Source organism: Glycine max, chromosome 16 (assembly GCF_000004515.6).
Source record: "Glycine max cultivar Williams 82 chromosome 16, Glycine_max_v4.0, whole genome shotgun sequence".
NCBI lineage: Eukaryota > Viridiplantae > Streptophyta > Magnoliopsida > Fabales > Fabaceae > Glycine > Glycine max.
Window position 1 is genome coordinate 34,041,970 of NC_038252.2, and position 27,689 is coordinate 34,069,658.

The following is a 27,689-nucleotide window of genomic DNA, read 5'->3' on the forward strand; positions in this document are numbered from 1 at the left end:
ATTGTCTTACGAATTATATATTATTGCAGATTTAGTAATAAAGTAGTCTTAGGATTCTTATAATTAAAACCAAAAAAATGTGTTGTCTTTTATTTTTATATATGGAAGAAGAGGTGGTATTATTAAACATGTCAAGAAATCCGCAGGTCTGTAGAGTTGTTTAACCAACCAAACTCAAAAGAAACACATTTTAGTGAAATCCAATGGAAGAAGACTCATATATATGAAGAGGTACTAGTTCACTCGTTCATCAGGGTTAATTGTCGTCGGTTCGTTCGTGTTTTCTGATTTGAATGTATGTGAAAATCGCAATTCAAATCTGATTTGATATCAATAAATTTAAATTTTCTTAAATTTTTATCCTCAGTTTTATTTTTGCGTCATTTTCTCCTTCTTAAAATAGATCATTCTTCTGTTTTTGTTCATTGTTTCCTGGGTTCATAGTGTTTCGGATTGAATTAGAGGTTGAACCACCATATTTTTTGTCCCTTGCTTTTGGTTTTTAAGGTTGAACTATCATATATGTAGAGGTAGAATCATCCAATTTCAACCATAATGTGACAACAAAAACTACAACAACAAAAGTAGAAGCCACCAGTAATAATAACCATACTAGAGAAAATGACATATACAGGGATGACAAAGATAACGACAATAATTATATTAAATTCTTAATACAATATTTTTTATTTTTTGTTCCCATTTTAGTCTTCAAATTGGCCTTTCTCTTAAGGTCCTAATATAACTCATCTCCACTTAAACAAATAAAACACACAATAGACTTTATTTTGAATCTTTCTCCCACACAAAAAAAAAAAATGTTGGCACCATACACTTTTTTACATGTAGAGTATAGTGACTTTTTCCAATTTTTGAATGTCATCACTCTTTTTAAGTATGATATTCTATTAGTTATATTTGTCAATCATACATTATTTTCATGACAAATTGATGATATATTTTTTCAAGTCCTATTAATTAAGAAATTTAATCTATATTTGATATTTGATATATTGATGTATGGTAATAATGAAATTATAGCCAATTAAGAATTTTAAAAATTGTAGAAAGTATTGATTTTTGGTGTGAATGGAATTGTTTTAATATATTGAATATTTTAGTTTTTTTCTCAATATCCTCTTCTTCCTTTATATATATATATATATATAGTCTTCTTCCTTAAGAACATGCTCACTTTAATAAAAAAAAATATTTATGGGTCTATTAATATCTAGGGCAAATAGATTAATTAACTTTAAATTTGAATGTCCTCTTCAAGCATGGTATACGTTTTTAAACTTAATTTTTTCTTCTTCAATAAGAACATGGTCACTTTTTCCAACTAAACCCAATTTGAATGCCACTTCAAGCACGGTATGATTTTAATGTCAATTGCATATAATTTGAAGTCGTGCACTTGTTTAGGATGATTTGGATGGAAATAAATTGGGAAGAAGTGAAGGAAAATGAAATGGAAACTTTTGGTTTAGATGGGATGGAAATGAAAATGAAGTAAAACAAATTTAGTGGAGTCCAAAAAAAAAACCCCTAAAAAACAGTGGTGAAATGGAGGATTATGTTTGAAGCAATATTAATTTTATGGGAGGCTAGGATTCCTAAATAATATAAAATTCACTCATTTTTTTTCATTTTTATTTATCCAAAAAAAGATAAATTTTCCACTTCGTTTCTCTTTTATTTCTATCTTGTTTTTTCTCTTTCATCTCTAATCCAAATAAAGTGCAAACGTTGCGGATGAGTTAATTTTTTTAAAAGTTCATTTTTCTTTCAAAGTGCTGTTTTTTGTTTGCATAAATTGAAAATTTTGTGCATATTAATTTTCTAATTATTTTAAATATGAAATTTCCTTTCGATATACGATCAACTTTTGTGTGACTTGTTGACTGGAGACTTTTCCAAGTCTCCCCTTGATATATATCTTTTAGAATGCTACATTATTTTTTAAGTCTTTTATTTATTTATTTGGTTATATATTAAATTGAAAAATAAAAAGAAAAGTGGGAACCTAAGCTGGAATTGTGCCGTTGTTGTGTGGTTATCGTCACTTCCACTCATAAGAAAATATACTAGATTAAGTACATTTTAGCATCTTTAAACTCAAAAACAGTTTAGTCAAAATGCTTAACCAAATATAGGTCAAGTAATTAGTGCACAAAATCTCACTCATAGTGTTTGCCACCATAGATTTAGGTTGTGTATAGGACGATTACTTAAAATATTGTTAATTGATAGTAGAAACTTTAGATGAAATTAAAAAGTTTTAATTATTCTGAAAATAGTTGTGGTAGAAATAAACAGGACCACAGAAGCCATAACTATTATTTAGACATGTTGTAGTACCAATACTAGGTCTGATTGGAAATTAGCTGTGTTGAACCCATCTCATAGCGTGCATGCGTATATGCTCCAAATCTCTTTAACAAATTAAATACCAAGCTTTTTTTTAATCTAATTTCCTCTTTTTTTTCTCTTTTTTTATGCTTCTGAATTAAAGATAATATAATAATTCATAAATCTTATTCAATATAATGAGTTAAACTAAATCCCCTTAGCTATCCAAATCCCTTTAACTTTTAAATAACAAAATAAAAGTTATACACACTTTTATATTCCAACATTTTTATCATTATTCATAGTTTTAGTTACTTGTTTATATTTTAGAAACGTCATAATACTCACTTCTTTTGCTTTTATATTTATAAGATAAATATATAGAATATAACATGTATAATATAAATAATATAAAAAGAGGTGATAATTTAAAAAAAAAAAGGGAAAGAAATAATTATAAAATAAACACAACTAATAAGACTATTTGCGTCAAAAGAAATTATTTGAATATATTTTACATACTTGGAAGAATTTGAGTGGCCCAACCGTTGAGAAATGTGTGTTCTATTAACCATCCCGATGTTATATATATGCATGCCTATTGGCAGTGCTAAAGTCATCAGTATCATTCTAATTCTCATATTCAGTGTATTCATTTCATCAATCACTTTGTCTTTCTCATCATAACCACCAAAACGCCAACCATGAATCCAGATCGTTTCAGATACATGCAAGCCCTAATGTTTATGATGTTGCAGGTTCGTTCGTGTTTTCTCATTTGAATGTATGTGAAAATTGTAATTCAAATCTCATTTGATTTCAATGAATTTCAATTTCCTTACATTTTTATTCTCAGTTTTAATTTCACACCATTTTTTCCTTTTAAAATAGATCATTCTCCTATGTTTTGTTCATTGTTTTTTGGGTTCATAGTGTTTTGGATTGAATTAGAGGTTGAACCACCATATTTTTTGCCCCCTTGATTTTGGTTTTCAAGGTTGAACCTGTGTAGAGGTTGAATTACACAGTTATACTTATATGCTCGGGACTAAGGGGCCTAGATTAGGTTTTAGTCTAATTTACAATTAAACATAATTAAAAAAACAAGTTACGCAAATCAGAAAAATGAGTAATTAAAAAAGCCAACAAATAAAAATAATCAGGTTGAAAAATTAAAAAACATTTTGGAAATTAAAAACACTGAAAAATAAAATAAAAATATAAAAAATGTAAGGACGAAATCAAAGTATGTTACACAATAAATAATTAGCACTCAGATAATTTGTTTCTTTTTTGAGTAAATAGACATTTGATTTTTGATCCCCCAGCCTCCGTCCCATGGGAGAGCCTAACAAAGGCCCAAATATCCTTAAAAGCTACAGGTTTTATAGAGTATCGTTAGATTTTGTGTTTCTTTAAAAAAAAAAACAACAGACAACTAACAATTACAATTTCTACAGCTTCCCTTTTGAATTTGTCTTCTTTAAAATGAAGACATGCAAATACACTCACAAACTACATACCTATATAACATTTTAAAATGGTAATGAAATCAAATACATGCATAAAAAATAGTTATATATCGTATATCATTAAAGTGTACTCCCTTCACTTTATACTAGTGAAACCAGTTGGTTTCTATTCTCTAAGCAAGCTTTCCTGCAATATCCTCTGAGAAATACACAGCACAAGGCTTCGTTCTTGCTTATGATTTTTTTCTTTTATCTGTAGAAACTGAACTCAGTTACCTACTAGAGAATTCACAACAACTCAAGCACATTATTCAATCAACCCAGTTAGATTCTCTTGATCTTGCTTATGAATTATGATTTTAAGAAAATTAAAATCATTAAAATTCAAAAAATCTAGTAAGATGAAGGAAAATTCAATTAAGGAAAATTCAAAAAATCATTAAAATCATTAAAATTCAATTAAGGAAAATTCAATTAGTTTCTGGGTATTTATTTAGAATTTGACACAAAATTAAATTAATGCATGGATCTGTGAAAGGTCTGATTGGAAATCATTAGTTGGATGCCGAACCCATCATAGCGTGTGTTTATATATGTATTTTTTTTTAACTAATTTCATAAATTTTGTTGAATAGATATTTTTTATTTGATTTGTATATTACAACATTTTAAAAACTAAATATCCTAAAAATGATTTTTGTTGTCTAATTAATAAGATAAATTGATTTAATTAGGGTCATGACAAAATTTTGCCAGCTTCTATTTTAGTCTGCTTTGCTTTAGAATATTTACATTCAAATAACTATTTGATAACAGAACAAAAAAAAAGTTACTTATTGATTCTACATATAAAAGGATTGATTATACTATTCTTTCCGACAATTTTTTTTATGAAAGCCAAATTTAAATAATTATTAAGGTATTCAAGCAGACGTAGGCAAACAGCTTTTTTACTTTCGTATTCACAATTGAAAGTCGTGTTTCGTGTATTTATTTATTTATTTTTGAAGTCGTCGATCATGTTTTGTCAGTCTTGTCACGTTTGAACACTTTTTTTTTTTATAGACAAAAAATATATTATATAAAAAAAACCAAACTTATCACAACATGTAACTCGTTGGCAAACCGTAGATCTCAACCAAACGTTCGAAATCTTTTGGATATTATATATGTGGCTATTGGCAGTGCTAAACTCAGCAGTATCAGTCTAATTCCAATATTGAGTTTATTTGTTCAATCACTTTTTCTTTGTGATGATAACCACCAAAATGCCAACCATGAATCCAGATAGTTTCAAATTCATAGAAGCCTTAATAATATTAATGGTGGGTTTGATGATGATGATGATGTTGCAGGTTGTTTGTGCTGAAGAGGAAATAATGTGCATTGAGAGGGAGAGGGAAGCACTCCTCCAATTCAAAGCTGCCCTTGTGGATGACTATGGCATGCTATCATCTTGGACCACTGCTGATTGCTGCCAGTGGGAAGGGATTCGCTGCACCAACCTCACCGGCCATGTTCTAATGCTCGACCTTCACGGTCAGCTTAATTATTATTCATATGGAATTGCCTCGCGACGTTATATCAGAGGAGAGATCCACAAGTCGTTGATGGAGTTGCAACAATTAAACTATTTAAACCTCGGTTCGAATTATTTTCAAGGCAGAGGAATCCCAGAGTTTCTTGGTTCTCTTAGCAACCTGAGACACCTTGATCTGTCAAATTCTGATTTTGGCGGAAAAATTCCAACTCAGTTAGGCTCTCTTTCTCATTTGAAATACTTAAATCTTGCTGGGAATTATTATCTGGAGGGTTCAATCCCACGTCAACTTGGAAATCTCTCCCAGTTGCAGCATCTTGATCTCAATTGGAATACTTTCGAAGGAAATATACCCTCTCAAATTGGAAATCTCTCCCAGTTGCAGCATCTTGATCTCAGCGGCAATAATTTTGAAGGAAATATACCCTCTCAAATTGGAAATCTCTCCCAGTTGCAGCATCTTGATCTCAGTTTGAATTCTTTAGAAGGAAGTATACCCTCTCAAATTGGAAATCTCTCCCAGTTGCAGCATCTTGATCTCAGCGGCAATTATTTTGAAGGAAGTATACCGTCCCAACTTGGGAACCTTTCAAATTTGCAGAAGCTTTATCTTGAAGGTCCTACTCTCAAAATTGACGATGGAGATCATTGGCTGTCTAATCTCATTTCCTTAACCCATCTTTCCTTGCTCTCCATATCTAATCTCAACAATTCTCATAGCTTCCTCCAAATGATTGCCAAGCTACCAAAACTTAGAGAACTGAGTTTAATTGATTGTAGCCTTTCCGATCATTTTATCCTTTCATTGAGGCCCTCTAAATTCAATTTTTCTAGTTCCCTTTCCGTCCTTCATCTTTCCTTCAACAGCTTCACGTCATCAATGATACTCCAGTGGCTGTCTGGGTGTGCCAGATTCTCGCTCCAAGAATTGAACTTAAGAGGAAATCAAATCAACGGTACGCTTCCTGACCTTTCAATATTTTCTGCCTTGAAAGGATTGGATCTTTCAAAAAATCAATTAAATGGCAAAATTCTAGAGAGTACCAAATTGCCACCTCTGTTGGAGTCTTTGTCAATCACTTCAAACATTTTAGAAGGTGGAATTCCAAAATCATTTGGGAATGCATGTGCTTTGCGCTCATTGGACATGTCTTATAATAGCTTGAGTGAAGAGTTTCCAATGATAATCCATCACTTGTCTGGATGTGCTAGATATTCATTGGAACAATTAGATCTAAGCATGAATCAAATCAACGGCACACTACCCGACCTCTCAATATTTTCATCTTTAAGAGAATTATATCTTGATGGAAACAAGCTAAATGGAGAGATTCCTAAAGATATTAAATTTCCACCTCAACTTGAGGAACTGGATTTGCGATCAAATTCCTTAAAGGGTGTGCTCACTGACTATCATTTCGCTAATATGTCTAATTTATACTCCTTGGAGTTATCTGACAACTCTTTATTGGCCTTGACATTTAGTCCAAATTGGGTTCCACCGTTTCAGTTGAGCCACATAGGATTGCGATCTTGCAAGCTAGGTCCAGTATTTCCCAAATGGGTGGAGACACAAAATCAATTTAGGGATATTGACATTTCAAATTCTGGAATAGAAGATATGGTTCCGAAGTGGTTTTGGGCTAAATTAACATTTCGAGAATCCATTTCAATGAATATTTCACACAATAATCTCCATGGTATAATTCCAAATTTTCCACTAAAGAATCTTTACCATTCCCTAATTCTTGGATCAAATCAATTTGATGGCCCTATTCCACCATTTCTTCGAGGTTTCCTGTTTCTTGATTTATCCAAAAATAAATTCTCAGATTCTCTTTCATTTTTATGTGCAAATGATACAGTTGAAACTTTGTACCAATTAGACCTTTCAAATAATCGTTTCTCTGGAAAAATTCCGGACTGTTGGAGCCATTTCAAGTCATTATCTTATTTGGACTTGAGTCACAATAATTTTTCAGGAAGAATACCTACATCCATGGGATCTCTTCTTCATCTTCAAGCATTGCTATTGAGAAACAACAACTTAACAGATGAGATACCTTTCTCCTTGAGGAGTTGCACAAATCTAGTAATGCTAGATATTGCAGAAAACAAATTATCAGGGCTCATCCCTGCTTGGATTGGGAGTGAATTACAAGAGTTGCAATTTTTAAGTTTGGAAAGAAATAATTTCCATGGAAGTTTACCATTGCAAATTTGCTACCTAAGTAACATTCAACTCTTGGATCTCTCAATAAATAACATGTCTGGGAAAATTCCTAAATGCATAAAAAAATTTACTTCAATGACTCGAAAAACATCTTCAGGAGATTATTATCAACTTCATTCATATCAGGTCAATATGACTGACAAAATGGTTAACCTAACATATGATTTGAATGCACTCTTGATGTGGAAAGGTTCAGAACGAATATTCAAAACTAAAGTGTTACTACTTGTAAAAAGCATTGATCTCTCAAGCAATCACTTTTCTGGAGAAATTCCACAGGAAATAGAGAATTTATTTGGATTGGTTTCATTGAATTTATCAAGAAACAATTTGATAGGGAAAATTCCCTCAAAAATTGGAAAGCTAACATCACTTGAATCTCTTGATTTGTCAAGAAACCAGTTGACTGGTTCAATTCCTCTGAGTCTTACACAAATTTATGACCTCGGCGTGTTAGATTTGTCACATAACCATCTAACTGGAAAAATTCCAACCAGCACACAGTTACAGAGTTTCAATGCCTCGAGTTATGAAGATAATCTTGATCTTTGTGGACAGCCACTTGAGAAATTTTGTATTGATGGGAGACCTACACAAAAACCAAATGTTGAAGTTCAAGAGGACGAATTTTCACTTTTCAGTCGTGAATTTTACATGAGTATGGCATTTGGATTTGTTATAAGCTTTTGGGTGGTGTTTGGCTCAATCTTATTCAAGCTTTCTTGGAGACATGCCTATTTCAAGTTCTTGAACAATCTATCAGACAATATTTATGTCAAGGTAGCAATATTTGCTAATAAAATATCAAAGGTGCATGGCTGAAGCTTAACTAGGTAATAATATTGCAGCCCTTTCATATATATATAGTTTCTTTTGCTTTCATATAGTTTATATACATGAAAGATTCCATATATATTATAATTTGGAATTGTGACAGTAAGATTTCATAATTTTTAACTATTTTAGTATAATAAATTTTGAAGAAATATTGGATAATTTCAAGTCAATAGATATTAGTCCTTGAGTTATATACATTATTAGTTAAACTAATTAAGTTTATTGGTTTAACTAATTAAGTTTATTTGAGAGATGATATGAATATATTTATTGAAGTTAAAACATATACATGGAATATATATATATATATATATATATATATATATATATATATATATATATATATATATATATATATATATATATATATATATATATATTATTTCATATTGTGAGTCTATCATTTACTACTATGGATATGATAAATTTATGGTATTTTAGATAAGTTATTAATTAATAATATAAAATTATGTTGTTACTGTATAATCATTTAAATCATAATTATTGATGTATAATAAGCCTAAAACATCAATGATCACTATTATTATTATAAATGTTTTTCTTATAAACTATTGAGATTTTACTCTATCGTTAACTTGATGATATTATTCTGATTACTTCATTTTCTAGAAATTTCTTTTTTACATGTATAAGAATTTTATTTAATTTCTGTTACACATTTTGAAAACTGACATTCTGATTATATTTTCTTTCTTTTCTTCCTTTTTTTTTTTTTCAGTACCTTGAAGACACTAGCCCTCTTGGATCGGAAAACTCCAATGTCTAAGCTTGTTAATGCTTGGAAAAGGCAATTAGTTGGAAGTTATGATTGCTTTAGATTTTTTCACTGTCAATTGAGATACTTATACCATGTTTTGATAATTTGAAAAAGACTAGTTTAATTAGTGTTGTGCTATTGAAATGAAATATAACTTATCATGTATTATATCAATAATTTACGTACGTGTATCTTTCTTATAATCAAAATTTTGGTTTGACAAACACATTATTTAGTTAAAATTTTTTATAAGGGTCCATTCTTAATTATTTTTTTTAAGAATAAAAGAAATTAGAAAATTGCATGCGCATATTTTGAATGAATGAATCTATAGTCTTAATTAGGACAGAATAATTTGACCACATACATATGTTCAAATTATATGGAGATCAGTTCAATTTCCAAATTATGCATGCCTTTTGTTTTATGAAATAATAATAAATTATTATTAATTATTAATCTATGCTAATAATAAAGGAAATATCTCTATTTGATATCCACATTTCATTAAATAGCTTTATCTTTAAATCACTTCTTAAACTTCTCCTGCTCTTTCCTAATAACTATCCATCATTCTCATATGGTTAATTATTTTATTTTAACTTCTAAATCTTTTCCTTTTCTTTATTTTTATATTTATTTAAAATATGTAAAAAAAAATTGGAGTGTCTCTCTCCCCTAATGTGTCAATATTATGCATTTAAGTATTACCCATCAATTTGCTATAGGGAAAAAAGATTTACACTTATTGTGCATAATTGCAATGGACTGGACTGTGGAGAAAGAATGGAATACATGTTTCCCACGAGATGTAAGTGTATGTAATCATTCATAATTTAAATAAAATACAAAATTCTGGTGAGCAATAAAAAATAAAAGAAACGCAACATGTTAAAATTTACAAGTGATTGTAGAACATCATATGTACTAATATTTATGTTTATATTCAATTCATTAATCAAATTATTATTAAGTATAGTGAGTTTCTTTAAACCTTCACCAAATATTTGGTACACTAATTAGTATTTACTTTTATTTAGGTTAAATTATTTTTTTACTTATATTGAAGTCCGAAGAAAGCATACTTGAAAATGTAGATGAAGTTAGTGTACCAAGATCTTGAAAAATAAGAACAAGATAAAAGTTGTGTGAATCTACCGTTAGAGTGTTAGCTACATTAAGGGAAAAGATCCTCTATATTTTATGTCTCTATTTCCTCCATTTCTTTTATTCTTATAAGCTTTCAAGAATATGAATCAAATAAAGATGATATGTATTTTATGGGGAGTAGCATTTATATTTTCAGAAGCTTAACAATGAAAGAAATGAAAAAAAAAATGAAATATCCAAATACCTACATTAAGTACTGTATGTGTTTGTTTATTCATGCCTTATACTTTTTATTGGAATTTATTATTTTTCTTGAATCTACTATTTTCTATCAAAAAATAATGTAAGTTAAGGATCATCTTTTATTTATACTTTATTTTATCTTTTAGAAAAAGTTTTATGACATGATTAACTAATGAGTAAGCTACACACATATTCTTAATTGTTTCCCTCACTCTACTTAATGAATGAACTAAGATAGATTTTCTCAACAACTACCTTGATTTTAATATTTTGTTGATGCTTAAGATTTTGTTGTTGAATAATAGCCACCACAATGCTCTATGCTTGCACCTAGTTCTTTTTATTTTTTTGCATTATAATATTTTAATTTTACATCGAATTAATCTTATTTCCACCTTTTATGCAAACTTAGTTATTTTTGGAAGGGCCTATAATTGATGTAGTGCCTCCTTGTGAGAGAATATGATTACATTTTCCTTTCATAAGAAAGATCTTATTATGAAAGATGTGTGAATATTTAAACTAAGCAGATCACAACATGAACAAGTCATTTGAAAACATGTTGAGGGTGATTGTAAGTTTGTAATTGTCAATTTTCAAATGCTAATTTCAAAACAAAATATGTTCAACAAAAAATGGACCTGAAATACTTATAACTCAATTTTAAAATTATTTTTCATTCATATCAAAATCAAGAAAAACCATTTTATGAATTTGATTTAGCTTTAAAAAATATATTATCACCACCATCATCATATTACCATTATCATTATCGCTAGTATAATTATCTCATTTATCTTTATTATTATCATCACTAAACTCTTTCATTACCAAGTCCATCAACACTAGCATTGCACCACCATAGTCGCAAACTTCATTTTACCTCCTCCATTGTATCACTCCCCCAGTTAATTACTTGCCCAAAACAATACTAAATCCATGAATATAGATGTTTCTTTTCCCGCTTTAAATGGCGACATTAATTTATTTGCTCAATAATTGAAATGATGAGAACACACAATAAAATATAGTTGACCAGCTCATCCTGCTAAGAAAAAAAAATGTTTGACCTCGGTGCCAACTGCTAGTAGGGTACAAGACAAATTAAATACTACATAAAACATAAAATAAAATCAGAGTTTCTATCTCGTGATAAAGGCATCACAGCCGGAGACGGCAAGTTCAGAAACTTTCTTTACATTCGGTCCACACATGACACACCCCACTTGTGTATTCCAAAATTTGAGATTTCATATTCATTTTCAAAAGTTTTTTTATAAAATAATTCTTACATTTTCTTTTGCGCATGACCTTTTTCTCTATTAAAAATATAAATATAGTAATGAAATAATTATTTTATTTATCAGTTTCCCTTATAAGAATACTATAAATAAAATACTCAAACTTTGTATTGCATGCTTAATGAATTTGGTAGTTTTGACATTGTACTTGGTGTCATGTCGATAATGATGTGTAGATTTTAAACTTTGACATAGTCAGCAAGACAACAACCGCATAAGTTAATAAAATTTCTCTTTTTCAAATAATGAGTTTTTTAAAAACGCTATTTTAGTATAGAACGACATACCATAAAAGAAATAAATTCCTACTATCAAATATTTATAATAGATGATAAAAATTTTATTAAATAATTAATGTGATAAAGATTGCATTTAATTTATATCCACTATCGACTATATTGGAATATTAAGATAAATATATTTTTAAATAATTATTATAAAATTAAATAAATTTATCATATGACAGTTTATATTTAAAAAATATCATTATCCCATTATTATAAGGTTGAGTTCTAACAAAAAAAGTAGAATACAAACATAAATATTTATACATATTTACTAAAACTTAAACTGTAATTAGAAACTAAAACTATATAATTAGATCTATAAAAGAATTATAGAACTTACAAATTACAGTCATCAAGAAGGTCGGCGAGTTTTGCGGGGCCAAGGGCTGAAGAATATAAACCGGGTTTTGAAAACGGGTCGGGTTCCGGATAAGACTGGCACGACCCGGAAGTGTTTTTCTGATCAATTCCAAGCGTCGAAACGCCGTCGCGGTCAACATTGGTCAAGCCCAAGAGAACAGCGTCGGACATGGCACCCGTGTTGGGTATCAAAACGTCGTCGTCGTCGTTTTCGGAGGGCTCAATTTCCATGTCAGGGCAATCGGGTTCACCGGCCGAGACCGTTTCCTCGTTTTTCGGCGTGTCGGAAACTGACAACATGGGAGAAAGCTCGGAATTTGAAGAACACGCGTTTTCTCTTTTTGGGCAAGTCACGGATTCATTGGGTTCGGATAAACGGGTCGTGGATGGTTTGGTTCTAGTGCTTCCCGCGAGGGAGTTCCGCTGAACAGGTTTCGCGTGTTTGTGGTCGCCGGTGTAGGTCACGATGAACGTGTTGGGTTCGGTTGTGCTTCGTTCTACTTGCTTTCTCGCGACGCAGCCTTTGCAGCTACTGCATCTGTAATAGTTCCTATAGAAATTACAGTTCAAAGTAATGTTGTGGATTTAGTATTCTGAATGAATTTCTCGTGATGAGAGTGAAATTCAATAGTGTAATGTTATGGATATGTTACTGTGAAGGTGATGAGACTATGAGGGAATGTTTTGCATAATTACATGTGCTTGATTATTTATTTATTTACCTTGGATATGGAGAGCCTTTGATGGGTTTTTGCCCATATTTTCGCCATGCCCACAAGTCTGATGACAGATTGTCTGCTGTTACATGGCACACCATTTTCTTCTGATGGCTTTTTCTGTAGAAAAAAAAAATGGATATTGATGTAAAATGTAGGGGTTTTATGTATGGGAAAAGTTCGAGTTTTTTTTGTTAATGTAATGAAATTGAATAAAGTGTGTTTGTAAATGGGAATTGAAGTGATTATTTACCTTTTTCTTGATCTGGGTGTTTGTGGTTGTGTGGTTGGTGAAAGGATGGGACTTGTTTGGGGTGCTTGAAGGGGTGGTTGGTTTTGTTCTGGGCTTTGGAGTTGCTGTTGTTGGTGGTGTTGGAATCTGTCAAAACCAGTAGTGGTGGGTGTTCCAATGGAGGTGTGATTTGTGGGAGCAGGAAGGAGATGGTGGTGGTAACCTTGCTGTTGTCCAATGAATCCCGCAACCTCAGAAAAAGTGGAGTTGGGATTGATGCCAAGACCACTAGTGATAGTGCTAGTGCTAGAAGTGGTGCTCGTGGTGTTGGTGGGGTTGAAGTTTATTACCAATTGTTGATGTTGAAGCTCTTGGAACCCATTCGTTGTTGGTTGCACAAGATTGGGAAAAGAGAATGAGCCATTTTCTTGGCTCAAATCCAAGCATGAGGTAGTGTTGGGGGCGGGGGTGGGTGGGGTTTCAGTGTTTGTGGTGGCAGTAAAGGTAGCAGCTTTGCAACTTCTAACTATGGCAAAGAGATCCCAATCTTCATGAGTCATTTTTGAGAGAGAATAATTGGTTTGTAGGTATATATATCTAGAAATTCTTGCAGAAGAAAATCTCAGTTGTAATTGGTGGAGCTTCAGTTTCTGCTATGCCCGAGCGATGGAGACAACTGGCAGAGAGCAAATTAAGACTGAGACAGAGGGTGAGATTAGAGGCACAAAGGATGGCGCTGACTTTTTGGATGAACCAAAAAACTTGTAAGAGAGAGAGAGAGAGAATGATGTTGTGGTGGAGCACTGACTCAGTTGGCCAATTCTTAATTATTTATACTGGGAAAAATGAACTTCTAGTGAGAGAGCATTTTGTTTTGGTATATTTAATTCCCTCTCTTGGATTTAGGAGTTTATTGTTTGAGAGATTTTAATTTTCTGAAACTAAAAAAGGACAAAAGCACTTTGGTTACCTTTTTGATTGACTATGCTATTATGTCAAAGGGGGGACCCTACCTAAGGTGGCTGCAACGTAATAAGGACGATGATTCCGATGCTTCCTTAGTTAGATGCCCTTGTTTTGTTGTGTTAGCCCCCACAAGCATGTTGCCTGAACCATACTCGTGTTCTGATTGGATAGTGTGCGTAAACCAGGAAACTTATAGCAGTGTTGCAGTGTGACACTGCCATGTTTCTGTATGGTTTGCCCTACAAACTGGGGCACACTCTACCCCTATGTTGTGTTTCGGGTTTTGTGAACAAAATATAAATAAATAAAACTTAATACTACTAAGCTTAATTTCTTATTTTCGTTCATCCAATTAATTAATGTAAACATGAATTTCATTATATTACTTTTTACATCATAAATGAGATTGTGTCAAAATATGGAAGAGTATTTAATTTTCCTAGAAGTTTGGCTATTTAATGTCATAAAAAATGTGTATTTTAAATTTTAAGTCGGTAACGGTAACAGATTTTTATATTAAAATTTTTCATTACGGGGTGGAAGATTTTATTTTGGCATCATTACCAAACAAATACCTGAGGTAAAGTAGTTTAAATTCATATACTTGGTAATTTTCTTTTATTAATCTTATCTTATAGAACTAGTTGCTAAACAATAATGATGTAAAGTAATATAAGTGTCACAAATCTGCACTATGTTGCGTTTGATATTGAATTATGAATAAAAGATTAATAATTTTTTAGAGATTACATGTATTTTTCATGATGATGCAAATGTTCAAACTAAAATTATTATCTTTCTTTTCTATAAATATATGAAGATGATAAAATTTTGTTTGATTATTACAGTTATACTTATATACTCGATCGGGACTAAGGAGCCTAGATTAGGTTTTAGTCTAGTTTAGAATTAAGCATAATTAAAAAAAAAAAAAACAAGTTGCACAAACCAGAAAATTGAATAATTAAAAAAGCCAACAGATAAAAATAATCAGGCTGAATAATTAAAAAAAATAGGAATTAAAAAAACTGAAGAAAAAAATATTAGAAATGTAATTGTTTTTTAGGACGAAATCAAATTATGTTACACAACAAATAGTTAACACTTGACAGTCGAATTATTATTGCTTTATGCTTCTTTTTCTGTAACATATGAAACATATATAATTCTGTTTTAGCAACTTTGTGGATAAAAAGGAAAGTTGTTTTGAATTTGTAGAGAGTATTCGTGTGTATTGAAACCAATAATGCATGATTGTCGATGACGACAACGTAGTAGAAAGATATAAACAACCTTTTCAAGTGTTCTGGTTGAAAAGAAATTAATATTGTTTTTAAAAGGAAAATCAAGCTAAATCTGGGAAAGAATCAGACTACTTAAGTGGTTTGTAATATACTTTTAACAAAAGAATAGAATCATTCTCATAAATATTTTAATATTCATCGTGCATGGAATAAAGAAGTAAAAGCAGAAAGGTGGGGGATAGGGGAGGAATTAAAAGAACAATATACCTCCAGAAACAAAAGGGGATACGCGTGCATTGTGTCACGAAATTTTAAAAAGAAGAGCCCAGAAAAAATTAACTTACATTAGCAAAAAATGTTTGAATATCAATAACGTCATAACAATTTTAATGATTTGTGTTAATTTAAAATGATTTCATATTTAAATTTGATTTACATTTAAATAGATGTCGTGTTACTAAATTAAAAAATGTATTGAATCTAAGTCAATTCCAAAGTTTAACTGAAGCAATTAGGTAGGTGTTGTTTATGGGTATTTATTTAGAGTTTGACACAAAATTAAATTACGACATGGATATGTGGTGCCGAAATAAACACTCATTAAGAAGTTCATATTTCTTACCAACGTGATTTTCCTCATGAGACTTAAGTGGATGACTTGGGTTACAAAAATGCTAACAGGTAGGTTCCTTTGGGAAAGAAAAAAAACAAAATTCCTCCTCCGGATCCGTATCAATGTCACTAGAAAGCACTATGGGAATATGGGTTGACAATTTTTATGGCATCTTTAATTTGATGATTTTGAGAGGAGTTGATCAAACTTTTTTATATATCTATGTGATTTACAGGGCATGCAGAAAGTTCTTCATTGATAAAGGTAATGATTTAAAAAAAAGATATTAAGGACATGAAGCAGAGTTGGTGCATCAAGGAAGCTAACTAAATGTGTAAAAAGTGTTGTGTAAATATATGCGACCACCACTATCTTATCTGATGCAAACCCATTAACTTATACCCTTAATCGTGGGAGGGGTCCAAAATTCATTTTTGTTGTTGTAGAAGAATGAGATATTTCAAGGATAGTTCTTCATTCCATTTGAATTTGGTTGGCTTGCCATTGGAATAGCATACAAAACCCGGGGCTCTCTCACTTTATTTCAGTATCATTCTGTCTTGTGACAATTGACAAAACCCACTTGAGTAGTAAAAGAATTGAAAAGTGATTATGTATGATTCAGTAGCTTTTCGTTCAATCCTTCTTAGGTTATTGACTTCAATAAAGTAAGATAAAATTTGAGTAGTAGTGGAGGATAAAATCGTTTGCATATTTCGCTGATATCACTTAATTTAATTTATAAAGGATCTTTGATGTGTGGTAAGATGCATAAAAGTGTGATGCAAAAACAAAATGCATAAAAGAATATTTGTGTACGTGTATATTAATTTGTAAGTTTGTATGCATAACGTCATGCATTTTTCCCACGTGGTTATGAGATTCAGTACACTTTTAAAGTGAATGTCCTCTTATGATACTAATATTAGATATTAATGGTTTTAATGGATACGCATAGTGTAAAAATTTACAATATTGTTTATTTATCATAAAAATTAATAAATTTATTGTAAAAGATAAATTGTGATTTAATATTTTTTTCTCTTTAATTATATATTATCCCCGTCAATTATTTCCTCCAAATCCAAGTTAACCCTTGACATTGTAAAAGTATACATTATTTACTTTTTTGAGTCACCAATTAATTATTATTACTATGCTATTTGTATAAATTTCCTTAAAAATATTTATAAAAATAATAAAATTTTAAAAAATCTATAAATTAAAATTATCTAATCTTTAAGTTAATTTATAGAAGTTATATCTCATTTTAAATTATGTATAAATTAATATTAGCTTATGGAAGGAATTTATTTTATTCTTTTCTCACCTTTTATTTTCTTGATGTTCAGCCGGGTAATTTTAACTTATAGAAAAATTTATTTCATTTTATTTTTACAATGATTTGCATTCTACAATTTATAACCAACATTAACGATTGTGTTTGTTAATTTAAAATGATTTCATTTTAAAATTAATTAGATTTAGATTTAACTAGATGTCGTGTTACTGAGAATTAATATAAGTTACATTGAATCTGAGTCAATTTCAAAGTTTAACTGAAGGAAGAAAGATTGTATAATTAACTTTGTGTTTGGTTCAAGTTCGACAAGAGTATATGAGTATGTTCAATAGGTTTGAGATTCAAACATAACTAAATATTCAAAACTGAAGCAAAAAATGGTGGTTAACTTAATATAAAAATTTTATGTCAATTAATCTATACTCGTCATAAGAGTTTTAGTTTATCTTTTAATTTGGTTATTTTACAATATTAAAAAACAGTAATTATTCTTTTTTTAATAATCTTTATTTACCATTATTCTTATCATATCTAACAATATTTTTTAAAAACAAATAATACTACATAAGACGCAGCAATAAGAATTTAGAGATCAATAAAATGTAATCTATTTATTTAGAAACTACGTACCATCCTTCAACAAATACTATTCCTTGTACTCCTAAGTTATAATTAACCACATACATAATAGACATGACATGATTATCTGCTAGCTATAGCAAACTATGTTGGCACTCTCTCCCAATCCTCACCTTCTACTTTTACTGAGGAAGAGCTGAAAGATGAGGAGGAGGTTGCAGACTACGATTGAACACAAGAGTGGTACCCTTTGTACCTAACTCATTTTATTTTTATTAACAAATGTTAGTTGTTAATATTGCTACCTTAATCATTAGGAGACTCTGAAGATGCACCCTTTGGTCTTAAAGTGTTTGATAAGCAATAGTTGTTGTTCAAAGAAGGCAATGGTGGGCTTTAACGTTATGAAGATCGATGCCCTCATAGGTAGATACAATATTCTTCTTGGTTTCTGGCTCTGGCGGTTTCAACTTTACACTTGTAGTTTATTTGAGTTTGCTTTTTTAAGAGACAATTTTTAGTTTGAGTTTGCTTTTATAGTGCCTTCTGTTCAGAACCGATTAAGCAGACACCAGGAATAAATAATCTACTTAAGCTAAAATCACATGCAATTTGATTGAATCAGAGAAACGTTGATTTGTGTTAGGTAACTAACTCCATTAGTAGTTTGTTACAGTAGGTTAGTTAGTAATCCGTTTATTAGTCATATCAGTGAGTTAGTAATGTGAGATAGTTTGAATAAGGCATGTTGTCTGAAAATAAAAAATGGGGTTGAGAGAGGAGGGATCTTACCAGTTTAGAAAGGTTTCAGGTTTGGATTGTTAAGAGAGTGAGGAGAGATCAGTGTAGACACTGAGCACTCTTGTGATTCGTTTCAGGCTGTTACTAGAAAGTAGTACTTGGGAATAATACACATTTTATCACTTTTCCTCATCCATTTTCTCTGCTTTCTTAATTCCATCAATTTTGTGCTCAATTTGTCTCAATCAGTACCTTAATTGCATGAATTAGTGCTCCTGTTAGGAGAGAAGAGTTAGTGAATGTAGGGATTACTGTGGTTGTTGTTGTAGATATAAATACTTCACTATGTTTTCTCTTATCAGAAAATCAACACCTTCCGTTCCATATCAACACAACTCACAATAAGAAACTATTAGTAAAGCACTGGTTATGATTGATAATTAGGATTTCATGCTACTCCTGAATTTATGATATGTCACTTATGTTGACTTCTGCTATTAATTTATTTTTCTAAGTAAACTTGCATTAATTCTTAGTATCTGTTCAATACCGATTCCATATTTTTCAAGCTGCCGGATTTGATCTTTTGTTTGGTTTGGATCATGTAAGCAAAGTTATCAGAACCCCAGTTGATTGATGGAAGGCTCGAGTGCCTATACCATGGATGGCAATTCAAAGGTGAAGGCAAATGTGTGAAGATACTTCAGGTTGGTTACATTCATCCTTCACTATAGCTAGTAAATCAATGCAATGCAATAATTTCTTCTGATTTAGTGCAAGACTATCTTAATGAATAAATCATCAATTTCATCTTTGAACTATTATCTTCTCTACCAAGTGGTCTCTAAAGTAATAGAATTATTTAAGTAATCTTTGAGGTATTGAATATCCATCATATTAGTACCCAAGTTGATGTTTTTCAGTATAATTCAGGAACCATTTTGAAGATTTTTTTAACATTTTAGAAGATTAGCATGATTTCTGATATTTCTAGGACTACTTAGCATTCAAGTTATTATTTATTTTCTTAAATTTTAAATGACAAATCCTTCTCAAGTTTAATTTTTTTGTTCAAAACATTCACCATTGATTATTGTTGGGGAAAGATAGAATGTGTCTTATTTGATGTGTATGCAGACATGTTCAAAGAATTCTGGAATATCTAGAAGGATTTTTGTCCAATTTTGGTCATTCAGAATGCACAGATAATCAGATTTGATCCTATTTTCTTTGGCCAGAATAAATTGCATGTTTACTATTGACTAATTTACCTATTAATAACACTATTGAAATTAATATATTAACCTATGAATAATTCTTTCTGGTGATGGAGTTATTGAACTTGTTAAAAAGCTGACTAATATCCTATACAATCCAGATTTTCCAGAGGTGGATTTTTTAAAGGAAAGGTATATTTATTATACGTTAGTTTAAAATTATAAACTACAATGTATTGTCAAATTAATAAATAATGCCTTATACTTTGGTTTTTATTACAGCTATACTTGAGTTAAAAATTCTAATTTAACATCATTACATAGTGACATTTCATTGAGATCAAATTTTACTAAATCTAAAATACGCAAACTCTCAAGAGGTGACTAGAGTACAAGGCACCATTTTCAATGGTTGTAAGTAGGTAGGCTTAAATATATTTTTTATCAATATAAATTAATATTTTTTTTTGTTTCTGTTCTTGTAAAATATTTTTTCGTCTTAGTCATTAAAAAAAATATATTTATTTTATTTTTCATCTTTAAAGTATTTTATTTAGCGCTTTGATATAAATATAGAAAACCATGACCAATAATAAATATAGATAAAAGTGATGACACTTTCTTTCCCCAGAATCAAGTTTATGCATAGTTACTAAGCATTATGTATCACAGTTTTATTAAACTTCCCAAAGCAAAATCAAAACGGGCATCAGTGATGAATTACATATATAATCATTTACAACATTGATCGTAAATAATAATCTAAAGCTTTATTCATCCACTTTCGGTATACACCGCAAATGAGGTTATTTCCAGCTCCAACACTAAATAACATGAGTGTTAATAGATAACCCGATATTCTGAACCTTATTCGGAGATCAATAAATATCCGCAACAACCTGCAAATGAAAAATTCTGTGACAAAAAGGTTTTAGTTGGATCCTACTCTAAACTAGCGACCAGATCCTGGTTTTCTCCTCATACTAGAATAGTAATTTCCCCCATTTGCCACAAATAGTGGATCCCTATCTTCTACTTTGCACTCTTTACTGCCACCATCTGTCATAATATCTAGTTCTGTCTTCTCCAACTCTCTTGTCAAATCGTCCATTGTCTTCTTTAAATTAGCTTTGCTCGTTTGGCCTGCTTCTTCTGTAGAGAGACCAACCATTGTAACTTTTGGAAGAATGGGTCTTGGTTTCATTTCTTCCTTATTTACACCTTTTCTAGATGAGCTTGCTTTTTCACGACACTGTTTCGGCCATAGGTGATGAAACCAATTACCAAATGGTAGACTTAAGCTTGGACTAGGTTGTTTGATTGCTTCAGTATTACCATCCAAACTGCAATTAGAAGAGTCTAAGCATTCAGAAATTTGCCTATCATCTTCCACTTTAGAGTTCTCAAGGCAGCTGCTTGACTCTGTAGCTCTCAGAAGAGAAGCTTCACTTCTGCAGGATTACAAACACAATGTTACAAAATACAAATCATTGAATTTCTATAGACAATACACACTACTCAAGATATCCAACTTTAAAAGTGCTATTCAATATTGTCCACCATATTATATTAAAATTGAAATATAAAGCATCAAACATTTCCAATGGCTTGAGCTTATTTATAAATTAATCTGATCATTTGAAAAGTTTATTTAAGTTGTCAAACAAAGCTTCCAACACATATATACTAACAAGGTGAGTCAACTAGTTCACCAAAATTAGATCAGAGTTTCACAAGCTATTCGAATGCTAACAAAATTAAAATTCATGGAAAAGAAGTGGAGAATTTAGTAAGTGTAACGACTAGAGCATTCTAAACATACATAATTAGGTACCTTCCACATTATTTCAGATATTCAGAAAGGTATTACAACAAACACCAGTACTTAGGCTATGGTTGATGGAAAAAAATGAATGTATTGAAATAGAATGACACTTAGTTCAATTGTTAAGATTTTTTGAACTTAAAAATACAATAGAAATACAACTGAATAGAATCGGTTGGAAAACATTCCATCCAAATTGGAGGGAGAGGTTTTGGATGGAATGCTTTCCAACAGATTATCGAACCAAAGTTATCTGAATTAACAAATATTATTCTTGGGCAAGGTTTGCTGGTATTTTTTTCTTAATGCATGAAAAACTTGATTAGGAGACCAGTGGACTAAGGTCAGGGGTTAAAATTTCACGAGTTGAAAATTTCAGTTTCAAAGGCTTGAAGCAACATAACATATACCTTCTCTCAAATGAGTCAACCATATATGGAAATTTTGGTTGTATGCCTGTTGCTTTCCGCAACCACCTATTACCCAGTAATACTTTGTCGACAGTATACTGAAACTGAAGCCCTGCAGCTTTTGAAATAACACTTAATGGTATACTAGGGTGGCCCATTTCGTCTAGCAATTCCTGAACCTGTCAGGAAAAATCAACAATAAATTATCCAATTATTTTAGAGAAATAGGACTAGAGAATACAGATTATGTTATGTAATATGTATACCTCTGGTTCTGTAGTTCATCCCTTTTAAACAAATAAAATAATGAAATGAAACATACAGCACACCATTTTTATTTTCAGGAACTAGTTATATGAGTCATCTCAGGCCAAGTTTTTTTTTATCAAATATACAAAGATCATATTGGGTGCCTTTAATTGTTGAGTTTGAGACCATCCTGAATACCATTTTGATATTGACAAGCCTTCTATATTGCATTTCAAGTACTTTCAAATTTGTGTTACTGATAGTTTTGCTTGAATGCATTGAGAAAGACTGGATTTGAAGTCTGGATAAATATAAAATTTTCAGAAGACTGTCTCTAGCATCAGAAGATCATCTATGAGATATCAGAAAACTCAATGCAAATATAGACTCGAGACTTAACTAGGATGTAGTTGTGCAGTATCTTTCCCTCTCACATTACCAAGTTTAAGCTCGTAAGCTTCTGAACACAAACTCGTTTAAAATTATTTCCTGAACAAACTGTCAAATTATTATAAATCATTTTAGAAAAACTGTTTTGAGCTTAATAACCTCTTTTTTTCAAACAATACAATATTTTCAAGTTTGCATTTGAATAAAGTATTAAGAAAATTGTATATTTTCACTAGTAATTCAATCCCATTTTCTTGTGATTCTCAGAACCACTTCATTAATATCATAAAACATTATCATATCACTTATTTGTATTTTAAATAAAGACTTAATGTCACTTTTGATCCATTATGTTTTGCAATGGTTTTGCTTTGGTACATTAAGTATTAAAAGTTTTATTCTGGTACTTTATGTTTTCAAAATGTATCATGTTGGTCCTTTTTTAAAATTTAAAAGCTAATAGAACACTAACGTTTCTGACGGAATATAGAAAAAAAGACTAAAATGATACATTTCGAAAACATAAAGAATCAAAATGAAACTTTTAAAATTTAACGTTGTGAAACAACTGCGAAACATAATGAACCAAAAATGACATTAAGGCTTAAATAAATTCCAAATTAGTCATAAATGATTCATATAAAAAACTTCAACATGAGATTTTTTGCAATACTACTAGAAAAGGTAAAGTTTCTTTCTCTACCAGGTACTTCATTAATCTTTCATGAACTTGAAATTGATCATACCTCTGGAGGCTCCCCTAACCTATCGCTCATTTCCTCAATCACTTCTGCAGCTAAGTTGTCATCAACCACATCCCGCCGCCGCTGCATGTGTCGAGTTTGGATTAAGTTATGGAAATGTTGATCAACAGCATCTTCAAGAATATTATCAAGCATGTTTTTATCAAAGAAGTAGGGAGTGTACCTGATTGAACAAAGAGCAATAATGTAAGCATAATATATTCACTTTCCATGCTTTGGTAGAAAATTTACTACCACTACTGAGGATATGAAAAACCAACCAAAAAAATCACAAAAGAAATTATATTAAAAGTTAAAACTGTCCCTAAAATTGCAAAAGAAACAAGATTAGAGAGATTCCTGTTGAATTACTACTCTAAGGAAAAAGAGAGATACCCATCCATAGAAAATCCAAAATAATTATTTGACTGATATTAAATTTAAAATCAACAAAATATAAAAATGTTCTGTGAAAAAAACTATAATTCACGTGAAACAAGGAAGATGAGCAACACACACCATTTAATACCATCTGTAGTTGCTATTGCAATATCTAAGTTCTGGGCACCAAACACAGGCACCCCATCAACCTTTTTCTTGTCACCATGCTCTGATATTGTCTTCAGCAGTTTATTGGCTGCCTTGACCTGGCGGGAAAGTATTTATTATAAATAAGAAGGCAGTCAAATACAACCAGAAGATATGCAACAATGAAAAACTAATAATACCTGCTTCTCATTTGGAACAAACTGGAACAAGTGAGGTTTTTCCTGCATGATATGTAATGTACAATTTATAAATAAATTAAGCAAAAGATATAAACGTAAGAAAGAATATTAAAATATCAAATTCCATAATTGGGGACATCCATCTGCATGCATTACTTTATCTAAACAACCAAATCATTATCAAAGCACACAGAACCATCAATGAGCATACTTAAATCAGCACAACTCATTTAAATTAGCAATTGAAAATGTAAGCAATACCTTGAATTGTTTATATGCTAGATCAAGACGAAAGGCACCCACCACGCAACTTGGAATATTCAGCTTTTCAACATATGAAACTAATACCATTAAAGAGAATAGGTGAAAAGTAATTATTGATCAGATATTAGCATTAGCCAAAAGAATAATGATAGTAGAATAAATTCATGGACAAGCAGGGAACTAACATAGATAACTTGGATTATGAATAAAAGTACAAAACATATACTGTGTTCAAGTGAATTTTTTTTGTACAGATCCTGATCAGATGCAGTAGGCCAGTTAATTTGAATTGCAGGTGGCTATTTGTTTGGCAAAAGCCTATTGGGATTCTTGGGGCATATGCTCTGGGTTTATTTGTCCTTCCACTTTGGAACAGCTTTTGTTGGTTTGCTACAAAAGTATGGTAAAAATATGGAAGATGAAATTTTATGGTTAGTATGCATTATATGAGGCGCTTTGATGCACTTGATTGGACCCATATGCTAACATCTTTGAAGGTGCCCCTTTGCCACTGGCTATTGTTTTTGGCTTTTATTTGGTGTGCAGCACATGGCAGCTTTAATTTTAGTTGCCTTTTTCTGAATATGCAGAGATTGGGCAGCCTTGTTGCATGCTTGAGTTTATTTTTTTCCTTATCCTTGTCGTATCTACTTTTCTTAGTTGTGGAGGATATCTTATTCACCCCTACCTTTAGGTTCCTCATTTCACTCTGTGAAATGTCTTTTTCTATTTAAAATACTAATGAGCATTCAAAGGCAAGCAAAATTAGTTAGCCTTGGTATAAGTTAAAGGACACAAAAATGATATTTAGATACTGTAAAAAACATACATGTCATCATCAAGTTTTAAAGAAAAGACTATATAGGAATATTGATCAAAGTAACCTTGAAGCAAATGATAAGACACAAATGGATTGGTAAGGCTAAAACTTACAAGCATATATAAGGACTAGAGAAAAGCAGAATATTTATATAGCTAACCTGCATCTTCTAGATCAATAAAAAAGCGAAATACAGGACCATTCCTCTCACTCTTGGTGATCGGTGCAAATATTTTTTTCAGCCACTCAGGGGTTCTGCAGGTGATAGATAGTAGGTGAAAATTCACATTTTCAGAAAAAATAAGGCCACTAACAGCTTAATCTATATGAGTAACAATTTCAATCAACTATCTTTATCTTAGGTGTAAATTCCTTGCAATGTTCAGAAACTCACAAGCTTCTTTGAAGCCTGAGCAAGATGTCTGGTGTTTGGTAAACTGGTAAGAGATTACCTCACAGGAATCTCACATAAACTCTTAGCATCTCACTCGGATACTAAGATTACTAAGTGCAACCAAACTCAACCATCAAATATGGTTGGGTTTGGCTAAATAACTTAATTAATCTCTCATTGAACAAGTGACTTCGTATAAATACTAATGTACAAATTGTTTTTAAATCAAAGAGAGAAAAAATGATTAAACTGTTTTGACACAAGTTGAATGCTGTTTTCAGTTAATCCAACGAGCTTGTTGAAATAAGCTTGTGCACATATCATAGTTCCATTTTCATTAGCATTCCCAAATACTTATAAAAATATTTGTATGTTGTATCATAAGATAAACTCAAATAAGCTGTAAATAAGTTCTTTCAAATACTTATACAAATCCAAGCATATAGACTGTTTCAATATCAAAAAAAAGTTTTCTAATTCCATTCTATGTTTTCACCTTTAATTATAAAAATGCCACTTTTTCACTTTATTTAATAGAGTAATTATATTCATGCATTCACTTTCTCTTATATCTCATTTCTACCTCATTTTCTTCCTATCTCTCTCTCTCCTTTTGTCATCGCTTTTTCTCTCTATCTTTCTTTCCCCTTCCTACCAATCAAATCCACCCCAAAATGGGGTGAACTTTTATATTTCTCCTGTTGTATTTAAAAACAGAAAACAGAAGATATCGCTGTTGTAACAAAAATTGAAAACACAAGAATTCAAAAGAAACCAAAAAAAAAAAAAGATTACAATTATAATCCCTTAGGAATAGAAGAGCGATGAACCTTTCCGAAATGAAGGGAATGCCGAAGTGCTTGGAAGCGGCAATGAGCCCCGTTCCGGAGAGGTCGCACAAGCTGAACACCTCCCCCAAGAAGACTGGCCCGCCGCCGCCTTTTCCATTGGCACCAAGCCGCGCGATGCGGACTGACTTTGCTGGGGGATGGGCGGGCTTGGAAGTGGCTGAGTCCACGGTGGAGGAACCGGAGAGCGGAGGCGCGAAGAAGAGAGGGAGGGAGACGGAGGTGGGCGGGTGCGGGAGAGTCAGGGAGGGAGGGTTTGGGGGGTTGAAGAGAGAGGCGAAGTTGGAGGCGGTGGATTGGAGGAAGGTGGAGATGTGGTTGTGGTTGTGGCGGCGACGGCGGTGAGGCTCGGACGGCAGAGCCATGCCACGGGCATTGACGGATGAAGGTTTGGATTGAGTTGAACTCATCTTATTTTATTGTAGCAACAAATAGTTGTAATGTTATCAAACCCGGATTAACTTGTGGGCAATTAATTGATCCGTTATGATTTAATATATATTAAAAAATTAATATATATATATATATATATATATTATTCGATTAAGAAAAATTTATTTATTCTTCAAAATAATGGTTGGAGTATTAAAAATAATAACAAAAATCCATAAATAATAATTTAATAACATAATTACTAAAGTTCATAAATAAGTTTTGAAATAAAAACACAAATAATATCAACATACAATATTCATAATGTTGTAACCTCAAGTCATAACAAACATAAACAAGATTATTAAGCTTTTGATGCTCTAACCTATTCTTTTTTCTAAATGGATGTGTTTAAATACACTTCAATTTCTTTTACAACCCAAAATATTATAAATTTGACTTAAAACACGAATAATTAATTTTTGTATAGCACTACAATCCATAACAATCCTACCATTGATC

At 31.2% G+C, this 27,689-nt stretch overlaps 3 protein-coding genes across 5 annotated transcripts; 1 reads left to right on the plus strand and 2 right to left on the minus strand.

The window, feature by feature from the left end:
- Window positions 1–2,964: 2,964 nt before the first annotated feature.
- LOC100796295 (receptor-like protein EIX2) lies at window positions 2,965–9,455 on the plus strand. Of its 2 annotated transcripts, XM_006599476.4 has the most exons (3): window positions 2,965–3,110; window positions 5,180–8,430; window positions 9,174–9,455. In XM_006599476.4, the coding sequence occupies exons 1-2, from the start codon at window positions 3,057–3,059 to the stop codon at window positions 8,417–8,419; spliced, it is 3,294 nt and encodes a 1,097-aa protein (XP_006599539.1). In that variant the 5' UTR covers window positions 2,965–3,056; the 3' UTR covers window positions 8,420–8,430; window positions 9,174–9,455. The 2 variants fall into 2 exon arrangements, with proteins under 2 accessions (XP_006599539.1, XP_006599538.1); XM_006599475.3 differs by lacking the exon at window positions 2,965–3,110 and having other exon boundaries at window positions 4,920–8,430; window positions 9,174–9,454.
- Window positions 9,456–12,338: 2,883 nt separating this feature from the next.
- Window positions 12,339–14,263, minus strand: LOC100796829 (probable WRKY transcription factor 27). Its single transcript, XM_003548968.5, has 3 exons — window positions 13,483–14,263; window positions 13,236–13,349; window positions 12,339–13,063 (listed from the first exon to the last, which is right to left on the minus strand). The coding sequence occupies exons 1-3, from the start codon at window positions 14,019–14,021 to the stop codon at window positions 12,490–12,492; spliced, it is 1,227 nt and encodes a 408-aa protein (XP_003549016.1). The 5' UTR covers window positions 14,022–14,263; the 3' UTR covers window positions 12,339–12,489.
- Window positions 14,264–20,875: 6,612 nt separating this feature from the next.
- LOC100797355 (uncharacterized) lies at window positions 20,876–27,251 on the minus strand. 2 transcript variants are annotated; one of them, XM_006599481.4, is made up of 9 exons: window positions 26,778–27,250; window positions 25,714–25,808; window positions 24,731–24,810; window positions 24,470–24,511; window positions 24,261–24,388; window positions 23,926–24,001; window positions 23,745–23,825; window positions 22,360–22,538; window positions 20,876–21,575 (listed from the first exon to the last, which is right to left on the minus strand). In XM_006599481.4, exons 1-9 carry the CDS (start codon window positions 27,203–27,205, stop codon window positions 21,077–21,079), a joined length of 1,608 nt encoding a protein of 535 aa, XP_006599544.1. In that variant the 5' UTR covers window positions 27,206–27,250; the 3' UTR covers window positions 20,876–21,076. The 2 variants fall into 2 exon arrangements, with proteins under 2 accessions (XP_006599544.1, XP_003549017.1); XM_003548969.5 differs by lacking the exon at window positions 23,926–24,001 and having other exon boundaries at window positions 23,745–23,925; window positions 26,778–27,251.
- Window positions 27,252–27,689: the final 438 nt, after the last annotated feature.